The sequence below is a fragment of the Phaethon aethereus genome (genome assembly GCF_964289735.1).
Source record: "Phaethon aethereus genome assembly, chromosome: 3".
Lineage (NCBI taxonomy): Eukaryota > Metazoa > Chordata > Aves > Phaethontiformes > Phaethontidae > Phaethon > Phaethon aethereus.
In genome coordinates, this window is record NC_138576.1 from 72,564,371 (window position 1) to 72,578,954 (window position 14,584).

The following is a 14,584-nucleotide window of genomic DNA, read 5'->3' on the forward strand; positions in this document are numbered from 1 at the left end:
GTAAGATGAGAACTGTTTTCAAGGATTGCTGTTGATGATCCTGTTCCATCAGGTTTTGCATCTCCACATTTCTTACGACATGCTGCTTCATTGCTGTAGCTGTATGGTGTGCCTTTCTCAGCAAGCTTGCCATATGTCATTTCTGTTTTTCATTGGGCCTTCGTGCTTCTGTATTTCCTGCTTTCTTGCACCCACTCTCAATATTAACGTGCTTGTGCTTTACAGTCTGTCCTCGAGGAAATAAGCTGCCACGAGCATCAGCTCAACGGGCTAAAAGAGAAAGCTCAGCAGCTGTGGGAAGAGCAAGCTGTCAGCAAAAGCTTTATGCGCAGAGTGTCTCAGTTGTCTTCTCAATATCTTACTCTAAGCAATCTGACAAAGGTAATGCACTCAGTGTATGTGCTTTTAAGCAGTTCATTTTAAGTATGTGGGGAAAAAGAAAACTGACATGTGAAACACTGCAGTTATCTTGCTTGTCTGCTCTGTGGTATGTCTGAGCTATCTTGTCTTTCACACTAGCTTTAAAGAGTGGGAAGTAAGGGCCTGGATAATTCCATGGACTTTCAACAAAATGGAATTGTAATTTTTATTTTTTTTAATATGTTTTGATTAAAAAGTAAACACCAGCTGATTATACAATAATCAGGTTTGATTTTTATTATTTCAAGCATTGAAGACATTTTAGTTTTGTAATAAGTGGCACCTGAAAGAAGTATTTTTCAAAACTTAGGGGAGTTTTTTTTTTTTTTTTAGAAAATACAGAATGCAGAAAAGTTATTACTTCATTGCATCATATAATAATGATTAATTATTTGCAAAGTAAGCATCTTCATCTAAAACTAGTAGGTTGGTCTTCCCAAAAAATTACCCCTTAGTCTGCTTTTGAGGGTTCAAGGGGAGGCATAGGCCATACTCTAAAGCATCAGGCTAGGAGCTGAGAGTTTAACCTAACTCTGCTTTGCCAGGTGGTACTTGGCACACTTCACCATTTAATAGTTCTATTATTTCTATTGTGTAAACAGATCAGAAGGTCTTTGTGTTAGGACTGTTATTTTTCAAAAAGTTCCAGTCATGAAGGAGGCTTGATATGGAATTAGGCTTATAGTTACTGTAGTAATGAGAATAATTAAGGATGTAGGAAATATGTTATGGCATGACAATTCAACTCAGAAAGTATTTATGTATGTTTGGGCAATTGCTACCTTGTTAATTTCTACTTTTTCTGTGGAAATAAAAATTATGAAGGATATCTAGAGCTGTATGACTTAATGAAAATTATTTTATACACGGCCATAATAAATTTTCATGACTGCAAAATGAGAAAGGGAGAGATGCATGAGTTACTAGCTCTGGCTTATGTGGACAGAACTTGTAGGAGATTTCAGGATGAGAAGAAGGAGTCTGAAGCAGAAGATACGTATGATCCAGCCTATGAGAGAAATTCTGAAATTCTTTGGATAGCCATGGATGCTTGAGAAAGATCCTTCCTAAGCCTGTTTCTGTGGCTTGACTTTAGTTCTCTGTCACCATGTGAAATACACCCTGCTCTGTATTCCTGTTCACTTCAGGCCTTTTAGGAATGTGACTTGAGCATTTATTTTTGATTCGTATGAGTGTCAGTAATTTTTCAGAAGAATCATTATGCCAATGGGAGTCATTGAGGAAAACGGGTCTTTCTTTTCCAAGTATCAACAAAGTAATGTTGCTGCAGTGGCATAGCTTCAGAGGCTTAAATCTGTCTTGTGCATTGACAGATTTAACAAGTTATCTTCAGTTGCAGCAGTGAAATGGAGTTGAGGTATGATTTACCAGATGTTTAAGAAAAAGCAAAACCAGAAAACTCATTTACTTTGGATGAGAGGAGACATATTCAATGAAGCTTTACATTTAGAAAACAAAAACCAGCATTTCTGAAATTTTAATTTGTATATTAAACAAACGCGTGTGTATGTGTGTATGCAAAATTCATTCCATGCTCAAGTAAGTGTACTTGTAATTATCAGTGTATGAAGAGAATTTCTGAATATAGTTTGACACTCATTCTAAAGTCAATAGATACAGGGAATAATCAATCCTTTGAATAGCTGCTGGTGCTAATTGCTGTATGAATTGCAGGAGAAAGTTTCCAGAATGGATAGGGTCGTAGCAGAGCACCAGCGGTTCTCACACAGTGTCAAGGACCTCCAGGACTGGGTGGCTGATGCAGTTCACATGCTGGATTCCTACTGTCATCCCACTGCAGACAAGAGTGTTCTGGACAGCCGGATGTTAAAGTTAGAGGTATGGAAACAATATACTCCAAAACCTGCTCTTTTTAGATCTGTAAGAAGAATGCAAATATAGGGTACCTTACGTTAGTTGTTGCATATTAGTGTAACAACTGTTGTCATTCACACACCAATTTTCAATTTGCTCCAAAATAACTCTTTTCATAGAGGAGAGAGCTCATAATTAGAAGTTTTCTCTAAGACGGTTATAGGGACCTTTATGACACAGAAAACTGCACATATGCAATTTCTTAAAAAACTCAAAAGATGTTGTCTGGCTGCTGAAGGTTAAATGGAAGAAGTAGGATATTCACTTCTGTTAGTTTAATGTATTATTTCCTAGATCTTACAGGTCATATGGATGATTCAGAACAGATTTTCTTATAATTGTTTACTTTTAAAATGGTGACTACAGTTAAGAAAATAGCATCTATTGATACCGCTGCACAAAAGATGGTAAGAGCAATACGTGGAAAACAATACTTTTCACGTTATTGATGTCTCAGATGTTGAGCCATGTTCAAAATATGGACAAGTCCCCAAAATTATAAGGATACATCAAAAAGTAAGAGATTGAAGCAAAATACTAGAATTATGTTTTGCCTTTTGTTTGTTGAGTCTTTCAGGTTTGTACCTTCAGGATTTTCATGACTTTGCATAGTGTTAGAACCTGCTAGTTTGCAACCGTGCGGCTCCAGGAGCTGAAGTCTCTAAGCTGATGTTGCTGATATTCTACTGAGTTTATATGTTGGTACCTTTGTGTTGCAAATAGATCCTAGAGTTCTAGAACTGTATTTCAGCCCTGTAGAAGAGCTTTATCATCACATTTTGTTTTCTCCATGAATGAGTCCTCCTGTTTTCCATCTAAATTACATTCCCTTTGGAATGTCAGCTTTTCCACCCAACAGTACCTTCTCTGATATGCTGTAAGAACATACACAGATTCCATGAAAACTTCCCTGTCAACTAAGATTTTTTAAACGGCCCTTTGAAAGTCACTTTTTCCTTGTGAAGCCTAGCTGTGAACCCCGTTCTCCCTCTTCCAATTGACTGTTTGTACAAGCTGCTAAATTTGATCAGCTCATCTTCCAGTAAAGCCCATTACTATACTCATGCCCATTAATGATAAAAGTAGAACAATTTCCGCTCACTTTTTAGGGACTGCTAGCAGTGAAACAAGAAAAAGAAATCCAAATGAAAATGGTTCTGACAAGAGGAGAATCTGTTCTGCAAAATACTTCTTTGGAGGGAGTACCAGTGATTGAACGGCAGTTGCAAACCCTCAAGGACAGCTGGGCTTCTCTTCTGTCTGCTTGTATTCAGTGCAAAAGGTAAAAAGGGCATAAGGTGCAGAATGATGCTTAGCAATAAAGGACTGTCAAAATTTTTGAGAAGTGAATTCCCAGAGTTTTATTATTATAAGAGTCAAATTCATATAAAATGACTGCATGTGCCTAACATTGCAGGTCTAGAGACCTTAAGTGATGTATTCATTTGAACTAGAAAAAGGGGAGGAAACTGTGAGGGATCTAAACTTTGTTAACGCTTATTGTCAATATACTCTTAAAAGTGGATTCCATGCTCATAATCTTGTAAATTTTACTTTGAGTTGCACTTGATGCCTTCAGTTGTTCACAGCAATGAGAAGATCTTGTCACAGACATTAATGTGCTTGTCTTAATCTTGCTCTATCAAGATCCTCTCTGGTTTTCTGATTGCTAGCATTTCACAGGAGGTGCTATAATTACAGTGTCCCATAGTGATGCTCAAAGTGATAGAATAAAGAAATACAGGGGAAAAATGCATCCTTCTTTGGTGAAGCATCATTAGCTGCAAATATTTCAATTTAAAACAACAAAGCTAATTAAACATTAGAATGCTGCAACTTTCGAATGTATGCAAAAGGACGGAAAATTTCTGATTCTGGACCTTTATGCTTTCAGTTATATTTTATTTACTAAAGCTAGAAAACATCAGCTAGCTGTATAGCTTACCTCCTTAATATTCCAAGTTTGGAAAACTTAATTTCTCTTTATCAGCCAAACAGTGCTTCTAGTTAAAACCTATAGGGCTTTAGCAGCTCTGTCTCAGACTGCCTAAGTTGTGATACATATTTCTTATAAATATAGCCTAGAATAACTGTATATGACTGTATCTCACTGCTTAAATTGCATGAAAACCTCCACTGTCACAACAAATGTGTATTTTTAAATTACAGTCAACTGGAAGGAGCTCTCTCCAAATGGACAAGTTACCAGGATGATGTTCGTCAGTTTTCCAGCTGGATGGATAAAGTAGAAGCAAGTATGAATGCTTCTGAACGGCAATATGCTGAACTGAGGGAAAAAACAGCTGCCCTCAGCAAAGCAAAGGTGTGTTTACTTTACAACAAACAGCAACAAGCCCATATCACCTTATAAGCAATAAAAAGGCTGAATAACTGCAAGATTAATCTGTGGTCTTGTTTTAATGCTGCCCGTTCATAAGTGTGTTCTCTTTCTGTTTTGCAGCTACTGAGTGAAGAGGTGTTGAGTCACAGCAGCCTGTTGGAGACAATTGAAGTGAAAGGAAGTGGGATGGCTGAGCACTATGTCACTCAGCTTGAACTCCAGGACCTTCAGGAGCGGTATAAGTTCCTCCAAGACAGAACAAGGGTACAGCTTTTCTTTATAGCACTCCCTCTTGTTTTGTTGGCAACAAGGAAAAAGAGAATATCTTCATTGGTCATTTATTTTACAGTTAAATGAGGGGTTGTGGTGGGTTGACCATGGCTGGACACCAGGTGACTACCAAAGCTTCTCTATCACTCCCCCTCCTCAGCTGGACAGGGGAGAGAAAACATAATGAGAAGCTTGTGGGTCGAGATAAGGACAGGGAGAGACCATTCAGCAATTATTGTCATGGGCAAAACAGACTCAACTTTGGGAAATTAGTTTAATTTATTGCCAATCAAAATCAGAGTAGGATAATGAGAAATAAACCCAAATCTTAAAACACCTTCCCCCTCTCTTCTTCCTGGGCTCAACTTTGCTCCTGAATTCTCTTCTACCTCTCCACCTTGCAGCACAGGGGAATGGGGAATGGGCATTGTGGTCAGTTCACCACACGTTGTCTCTGCCGTTCCTTCCTCCTCAGGGGGAGGACTCCTCATACTTCCCCTGTTCCAGCATGGGGTCCCTCCCATGGGAGACAGTCCTCCACGAACTTCTCCAGCATGAGTCCTTCCCACAGGCTGCAGTTCTTCATGAACTGCTCCAGCCTGTGTCTCCCCATGGGGTGCCGTCCTTCAGGAACAGACTGCTCCAGTGTGGGTTCCCCACAGGGTCACAAGTCCTGCCAGCAAGCCTGCTCCAGCCTGGGCTCCTGTCTCCATGGGTCCACAGGTCCTGCCAGGAGCCTGCTCCATTGCAGGCTTCCCACAGGGTCACAGTCTCCTTCAGGCATCCACCTGCTCCAGCGTGGGGTCCTCCCTGGGCTGCAGGTGGATATCTGCTCCACTGTGGACCTCAGTGGGCTGCAGGGGGACAGCCTGCCTCACCATGGTCTTCACCATGGGCTGCAAGGGAATCTCTGCTCTGGCACCTGGAGCACCTCTTCTCCTTCCTTCTTCACTGACCTTGGTGTCAGCAGAGTTGTTTTCATATATTCTCACTCACCCCTCTGGCTGCAAATGCTGAGTGCTGGTTTTTTTTCCCCTTCTGAAATACGTTATCCCATAGGCACTACTACCATCGCTGATGGGCTTAGCTTTGGCCAGCAGCAGGCTCATTTTGGAGCTGGCTGGCACTGGCGCTCTCTCAAACACAAGGGAAGCTTCTAGCAACTTCTCACAGAAGCCACCCCTGCAATTCCCCCACTACCAAAACCTTGCCACGCAAACCCAAGTTTGGGGACAGCTTAATGTTAGGTTAAGGCTAACTTAATGTAACAGAAAGTTATTATAGTGATTTATCAACCTGTCTTCCTCTACTACGGAGCTTCAGATCTTTTCAGAAAGGTCCTAAAAATCTGAATCTGAAAAAATCATCAGGTGAATAGTCTGTGGAATTCCATGTCAAAAGTCTCATTTACTTCAGTGTAGATACGATTTTTCTCAGTGTCGCTGAAAAGTTGGAAGAATCTCTGAATCTGTGATGTGCATAAATGTATGTTTTGCAAGATATGCAGCCAGGAAATCGGGTAATTCACAAATGGTTGATAACTCTAGGAGCTTACTATTGAACACAAACTTTATTATCAAGTAAGCTGACTCTGATGTCAAAGACCCAGCATGGTAAGTCCTGCATTTACTGATAAGTGTTAATATCGTAGATCTGGAAAAAGATTAGAGCATAGACAGATAAAGACCAAGATGGGTTCTAATGTAAGATAAAAGATAAAGAAGAAATAAAAGACTTGGTAATACATTTAAAGCTAGGTGATTATCTCCAGTTAACCCAAATTCTTCTGTGGTATTTAAATAATGCCCAATGTATACTCAGACAGGCAACTTTCCTTCATGGCAGTAGTGTAGTAAAATTGAATTTTGTTTTCTCGATGTGTTTGTCCTGTACAAAGAGCCAAAATTCAGTTTTTCCAAATGCATAAGTGATTCATTGGTTTGTGGTACTCTCTTCCACAACTACAAAGAATGCAGTGCACTGTCTTTCTTTGGACCTTCTGTGAAGGAACTCAGGTTTGCCAGAGCGAGAAGTCCTGGGAAGTGCTAGTGAATACATAGTATTCCTGTTAACATAGGGATCCTCTAACCTTTACTTTTTTCTCTTGCACAAAGTTATACAGACTGCCTGTATTTGCTCAGCTTGAGCAATAGCATGGGAGCAATGAGAAATGGATGGTAGCTCTGTACCTCTTTCCTTATGTAGCAAGAAGTATCGCTTCTTTCTCCTCCCACCTAATACCACAGATGACATTGGTCTTCCCCATTCCCAACTGTGGTGATGATGTTAAGTGTCAAGAGTACATTTAACCCTTAGAAAGAAATTAAAATTTCAAAGCAAATAGCTGGAAAGTAAGGAATGGTCAAATCCTTTAATAATCCTTTGGCCAGGTGGGAAACCTGACAAGTTTCTCCAAGGGTTTGTGGCCCAAGCCTGAGCAGACCAGAACCTGTAATGCCCTGCAGCCACTGTCAAGAGGCAAGAGAACTAGTCTCACTTTCCCTCTTCCCACTACTGGGCATGGACAGGCCTTTTAAGAGATTGATCACACTCCTCTTTTCTTCCTTCGTCCCACTATCCAGACCTGTTAGAAATAGGTAAAGAAAATGGTAAATTCATGGCTGCTTATGAAAGTGTTTTTCTTCTGTAGCCTGCCACCCTGACATGCAGCCTGTCTTGCCTCCATCTGAACTTGATTCCCCATTCCCGTCATTTCTTAGAGAATGTGAATTACATGTAGTACACTTTCCTTGCACTTAGAAAGACTAGACTTTTGCTAATATATGCCTCCTTTCCTGCTGTACCCCAGATACGGTAATATTTTAGTGCTGGGTTGTGAAATTATTGTAACTTGCTCACCCACATACACAGAAGACTTCCAGTCTGTTTCTCTCTGTGTTCTGTAGGAACTGCCTGTAAAGGACTTCGGTTTGAAACCTAAAGATACTAGATACTCTTAATAGAAGGTTATTAATCCATTAGCAAAAAAATTCATGCAAAGAAAAAATATGCAAATTCTAAGCTCATACTCTCATTAATCACTTCAGTAAAGTTAATTTAAATTGGTATAAAAATTAAAAAGGTCTCTTGTTATTAGACACTAAGGTGTTATTTAAAAGTGATCCCACATCAAAATTTCAAATCCCAAAAGTCACAAACTTACATGAAGAATCTTTCAGGATAAGTATCTGTATCCCCACATTTGTGCCCTCTTTCCCTGTGATTGATCAAACCATCCTCTGAATCCAAGTAATCTTAAATTCTAGGAAAGTTCAGCATCAGATACAAACTGTTCACCTTGATGGAATTCTGGGTTTTATGTTTTCTTGGTTTGATGGTACACTAAGAGAGAGATTATATATATACATATATGTAAATATTTGTTCTGGTTTCAGTCAAGATGGAGCTGGTTTTCTTCACAGAAGCTAGTGTGAGGCTATGTTTTGCATTTGGGATGAGAAAATGTTGATAACGTGCTGATGTTTTGAGCTGTTGCTAAGCTGTCAAGGACAGTCCAGCTTCTCGTGCTGGCCTGCCAGCGAGCAGGCTGGGGGTGCACGGGAAGCTGGGAGGGGACACAAGCAGGACAGCTGACCCAGGCCGGCCAAAGAGATATTCCCCACCATACGACGTCATGCCCAGTACATAAACTGGAGTTGGCCAGGGGGCGGGAATTGCTGCTCGGGGACGGGCTATTGATCGCCGGGTGGTGAGCAATCGCTGTATTGGGCATCACTTGTTCTTGTACATTCCTTTGTCGGTATTATTATTGTCGTTGTTGTTGGTTCCTTCTCTCTTGTTGTCCTATTAAACTGTTTTTATCTCAACCCACAAGTTTTTTCCCCAATTCTCTCCCCCGTCCCACTGGGGGAGGGGGGAGTGAGCGAGTGGCTGCGTGGTGCTTAGTTGCTGGCTGGGGCTAACCATGACAATATTTTAACAAGCAGGAGGCAGTAACAAAAGCTGAAGGACTGCTTAACTTACATCAAGACTACCAAAGAAATCTGAAAGCCTTTGAAGTATGGCTGGAGAAGGAACAGGAAAAACTCGACTGTTTATCACATCTTGATGGTGATGCCCAGAAACAGGAGGCAACACTCCGAGACTTACAGGTACATAATGTGTGACATCCTAAGTAAAAATAATAATAATTAAAAAATCCTACTTGTAAAATAACAGAATAATATTAATTACCTGACAAAAAATTAAATCTCTCTCTTTGTCTTGAGAACAGCTTGGAGTCACATTATATAAAAGTATTTTGCTGCTCAAAAATGGTTCTAGTAAAGTCAGTGGAAACATTGTCACTCATTTCCAGAAGGAAGTGTCAGGCCTTTAATGAAAATCTCTGGGCATACTAATGCTTTCTTGCAAGTACTGAATTTATTTTAGATGTTGGCCTACCTCTTCTTTTTCCTGTGTTTCATAGAATATCAAAAGTGTTATTTTTCATTGGTTTTTCATGTTCTGTTGCTTACAGTGCAGAGGCGTCTACTTTCAGGCAGTTCCAGACATGTAGGCTAGCTCCCATGATGAGGTGGGAAGACTATTACTGTATCACTTAAGTGACAGTGAAGGGTGAACCTGTAATAACTTCAATAATTTCCCAGTTATTATTTTAAGCTGACTTAAAATACTTTCATACCTGTTGTTGAATTAGCAAAAGTTCTGTACTTGAGTTAAGAAATATTTACTACTTTATTCAGGATACTGAGATCTTTGTATGATCAGGGACTCTGCATATATGTCTTGTTATTGCAGTTTACTGTACAAAATCTGAATATATATTTCACATATAAACTAAGATGACACACAACTGTATTTTTTTAAGGTAATTTCCTGGATATGTTTTCTAATCAGATTGAATCCCTTCATACTTTCTAATCAAGTTCTAGTAAGATGAAAATGCCACACATGTCCAGAAGAGAGTATCAAGAATTATTTTGGAATAATATCTTAAACATATGTAAAAATAAATAGGTTTATTTTAAAAGATTGAAGCCTCACCTTGTTCCTTGTTTTTAAACAGATTCAATTCTAGAATCAGTCTTGCAGTCTGCTTGACACAGCTGGAAAGTTTTGAATTTAAGGCTGTGCTGAATGGATTGCATCCATCCCATGCCAGCTCAGGCACCTGATCTTTCAGAACTGATGGTAAACTGAGCAGGAGGGGAAATAATTTAATGCATGCTTTGTCAATAATTTTCCTCAATTCACTTGTCAATAATGGTGATATTTGGTTTGCTTTGTAAGTGAGCATGCCATCATAGGTGATCTTAGAGATATCGTAATACGTGTTCAACCATGGATAACTAAAGGCAGTGTCTAGATAACGTGAGGTAACTGCTTTTGTCTTAAGTAGAACCAGGGCTTTGTTTGCCGTGTGTGAAAGCAAGCTGTTAATGTAGGGTATGTGTCCATAACTCTGCCTTTACAGGAGCTGCAGGTCCGCTGTGCAGAAGGACAAGCATTATTGAATGCTGCTGTCCATGCCAGAGAGGAGGTGATTCCCTGGGGCTTTCCCCAGATAGAAGACCGAGCCCTGGAATCCTTACGGCAAGATTGGCAAGTTTATCAGCACAGGCTTTCTGAAGCAAGAAGCCAATTAAATGCCACTGTGAGCAGGCTGAGGTTAATGGAGAAAAAATTTCAGAAGGTTAATGAGTGGCTAATAGATCTGGAGGAGAAAGTTGCTATCAGGACTGGGAGGCAGTCTGGTAGAGCAACAAAGGAGATGCATCTTCAACAAATGAAGGTAAAGGATGTAGTTAAGGCATTCCTTAAGCAAAATACCATGTGAGGTTTCTGCATCAGTTCGTGGTTGCACTGTGAAAATGACAGGAAGCATTGCAATTTATTCTGAGGTGGTGCCTAAAATGGTGGATCAAAGAGAGTTTTGTGCCTTCTGGGTCAAGGTTCCTCCTGCTTCCTGGTAAAGGTATGGCTATACCAATGTTGAAATCTCCTAGGGAGATCTGGAATTCATGTGCGCTGTGCTGCATGAAGGCATAACTAAGGACAAAGACTGATCCTGGAGGGGGAAAGTGTTAATGTGGTAACAGGAGCAAAATGTGACCAACTGTGTTGTGAAGTCTTTTCTGCATTGATGTAATAATTCTTCTTTTGTCACTGCAAGGCGATTACATGGTTCTGAATAAACAGAGGAAGCAGATTTGAAGAGGTTCAAGGTTATGCTTTACAGCCACCTTGAAAACTTTGGGCAAATTCTATAGGAAGTCCAGGTTGCATTTCTGTTATTGTAATGAAATGCAGTCCATATAGTATGATAAAACTTTCAGCATATTCATTACTTAAACTTTCATCAGATCCTGTTTTATTTTCCTGTTGTAAATCCATGTTTACAATCGTGTATTTATTTTCAATGATACCCTGTCTTAGTTACAAAGATTCCTGTGGTGTTTAAGATGTTTGAATCAGTCATATAAGCTGGATAATGTCTTTTGTTGTAGAAGTGGCATGAAGAAATTACAATCTACAAAGATGATGTGGAGGAAGTTGGGGTATTAGCTCAGCAAATACTAGAGGAAAGTCTCACTGCAAGTAGAATGGGAAGCCAGGCTACACAGCTTACATCTCGCTACCAAACTCTTCTTCTTCATGTCTTGGTAAGTAATGAAAATTAATTCATTGTAACATCATAAATTGTTAGCTAAGAAGCAAGTATAAACAGACTTTCTTAATTAGACTTTATCAGAGTTTCTTCATTACTGTAGACTCAATAATATAATAGTCACATATATATTAATATATATGTACACACATGCATGTAATTTCATTGGACTAAATGTATTAAAGAACCACAATTGGGATAATGCCCTTTCAGAAATACTCAGTATTAATCAGATGTTGTTACTGTCTTTTTTGGCAGTTTCAGGAGAGAAGTTCAGAATTCAATATGTTTGAATGCTGAATGACTTCTAGAGAACTGTTTTTAGGTTATCACTGAAACACATAGGTACAGGGAAAACTTGAATTGATAAGTCTTCCGGTCACTTTAAATAGTAAGTGTCTCATAGTACCATAATCACAAGTCACAATTCAAAATGCGAAATATAAGTACCTTTTCAGTGTTTAGTATTAACTCCGTTTTAACATAAATGATTGCTATATGTACACCCTGGCAAGACCCCAGCGAGAATTATCTGCTAGATATGAACGAGCTCAAAACCTGTGTGTAATCTTAGTATATCAGGCTGTATTACTAAATAGTAATTTATTGCTATCTGTAGCCAATAGCAATGATAAACATCTGTGTGTTTCTTGTTTCCTCTCCCTACCCTCCATATTTGTTTGAAGGAGCAAATAAAGTTTCTGGAAGAAGAAATACGCTGCATAGAGGAGTCAGAATTGGCTTTTAGTGCATATACAAATTGGTACGGAGCTACTATCAAGAACTTCAGAAATGTGATCACCAAGTTTGAAGCGGTTGATAAAACAGCAATGGAGAAAAAAGTGCAGAAACTAGAGGTACAGCTTTCTTGAATGCAATTTTGGTTTCTGTTCGCCAAAAGAGGCTATATTTTATCATGCATATTAACAGCTGCTCAAAATTTTGACTTCACTTTGCCCAGAGAAGCTAATAGGGTAAGGACCACCCAGTGTAAAACTTTCTGTTCTCATGTCATAAATGCATTAGATCACTGTTTGGTCTTTGAGGTTATGAGTACTCCAAAGAATATAATCCTATGTTTGCATAATGCTTAGTTGTATATGTTTTGCTTTAGGTTAAAACTTAAAATAAATTCCCCTCACAAGGCATCCTGCTATATATATATTTCATATCAGTATGCACTGTGGCAAGAAGTGCTTCCTATTTCTCCTCATTATAACTCAGTAGTAAAACTCACATTTCGTCTCGGAGTTGTACATGAGTTTTCATAAGTCTTGCATCTTAAACATAATACACTAAGGGAAAACTTTAATCTATTCCAGAATTTGGAGTATGAATCCTCTCCTGAAACACCTCAGTTTCTGTGTTTATCTTCATAAGCCCAGTGCAGAACAGAAATATTTACTTTTTCTGCTTCCTTCTAGTTCACCACACCTTCGCTCCAGGCAATTTTGTAATGAAAAGTCCATTCAATTTCCCTAGCAATTCCTTCTGTGTCCTTAGCAAAAATAAAAAAAAATTAGCTAGCCTCTCACCAATAATGGAACTACAATGAATTAAAAAGAAAAAAAAATGCAAGAGCTTGCACACATTTTCTGTTAACGAACACTTCCTTCACAGCTCCTGTTGAGTGATATGGACATAGGCTACAGTTTACTGAAATCTGCCCGTGAGAAGGGGGAGCGAGCTATAAAGTACATGGGAGAAAATGAAGTTGACCAGTTAAGAAAAGAAATTGGAGATCATGTGGAACAGCTTGAAGAGCTGGCTGGCTCCATCAGGAAAGAGCTCATGACTTCAGAGAAGTGCTTTCAGCTGGCAAAGGAGTTCTCAGACAAGTACAAGGCACAGACTCAGTGGGTCATGGAGTATCAAGCCATGTTACATGCTCCAGCGGAGCCAAAGAGTGAACTTTATGAGAAGAAGGCCCAGTTGTCCAAATACAAGGTAAAAGGGGTTATATCATTGTACTGTTAAATCAGTTTTGACCTAGTGACTCAGAATAAATCCTCTGGTCCAGGTGTATGTTCAAGTTTCCTCAACAGATGTATGAGCTGCATCTGATCTGAATTTCCAAATCAGCATCAAAGTGAAAAGATGCAGGATACCTGCATCTACAAACCAGAGTCAGAACCTGGATTTGAAATGTGAATGTCCTAATAAGGCTTCCACATATGAACATTTCCTGTTATGGAGCAAAATTATTTTATGAGTACACACATGAGTAATTCCATTGATATCAACGGGGTGAACTGCTATTTAAGCAAGGATAGAAATCAGTTGGTCTTTCTTCGCTGCAGACGTTGCCTCTGTCTACATTGGCTTAATTAACCAGAAAGCTGAAGCTGAATGTCCCAGCTCAGCTGACATCTAAGTCAGCTGCCATGGCCTCCTCTGTTTTTAGTTAGGATTTTAATGAAGTGTTTGGATTTTTTTTCCAGTTGTAAAAATTAGTAGAAAATATTGACAGCAAACCCCATTGCTTCTCTTAATGATGTTTTTGTAAAATACTCCAGGGATTAGAGATATTTCATAAGATGTGTACTAGGTCTGGCTGGGATGGAGCTAACTCTCCTCACAGCAGCCCATAGAGTGCTGTGCTTTACATTTGTGACTAAACCAGTGTTGCTAACAAACCAATGTTTCGGCTATTACGCAGCGGTACTTGCACAGCATCAAGTCTTTCCCTCTGAAACTGCCCGCTACTCCTCACTGACTTCAATACTCAAAGTCGTATGTCATAGCTGTGTGTTTGCTTTCTACATGTTTGAGGAGCTGGTATCTCACTGTCATTTGATAGATGCTGTCATGTGCGATGCTGTCTGAGCCAGTGGCACAATGACATAACAGATCAGATTGCATACTCTTGAGAGTACAGTCTTATGCACTCACCTGTATACTGTCTCATTAAGGGTATGGCTTTGGTGATACTTTCACACCTGTTTGCCAAATTTGTTCCTCTGAGCAAGCTTTATCCCTAGCACTTGCACCTTCACACATATTAACTCCCTTTCCTTTACCAGCTC

At 39.4% G+C, this 14,584-nt stretch overlaps 1 protein-coding gene across 1 annotated transcript in view; it reads left to right on the forward strand.

Moving 5' to 3' along the window:
* LOC309404168 (nesprin-1-like) overlaps window positions 1-14,584 on the forward strand; it is a gene marked incomplete at both ends in the record, with an annotated part of 124,338 nt that overhangs the window by 9,581 nt on the left and 100,173 nt on the right. Inside the window, 10 exons of the mRNA XM_081998553.1 lie at window positions 226-381; window positions 2,116-2,280; window positions 3,426-3,598; window positions 4,486-4,639; window positions 4,778-4,921; window positions 8,875-9,039; window positions 10,365-10,616; window positions 11,398-11,553; window positions 12,245-12,415; window positions 13,179-13,505. Coding sequence (XP_081854679.1) covers window positions 226-381; window positions 2,116-2,280; window positions 3,426-3,598; window positions 4,486-4,639; window positions 4,778-4,921; window positions 8,875-9,039; window positions 10,365-10,616; window positions 11,398-11,553; window positions 12,245-12,415; window positions 13,179-13,505 — 1,863 coding nt within the window. The remainder of the gene's footprint in view (window positions 1-225; window positions 382-2,115; window positions 2,281-3,425; window positions 3,599-4,485; window positions 4,640-4,777; window positions 4,922-8,874; window positions 9,040-10,364; window positions 10,617-11,397; window positions 11,554-12,244; window positions 12,416-13,178; window positions 13,506-14,584) is intronic.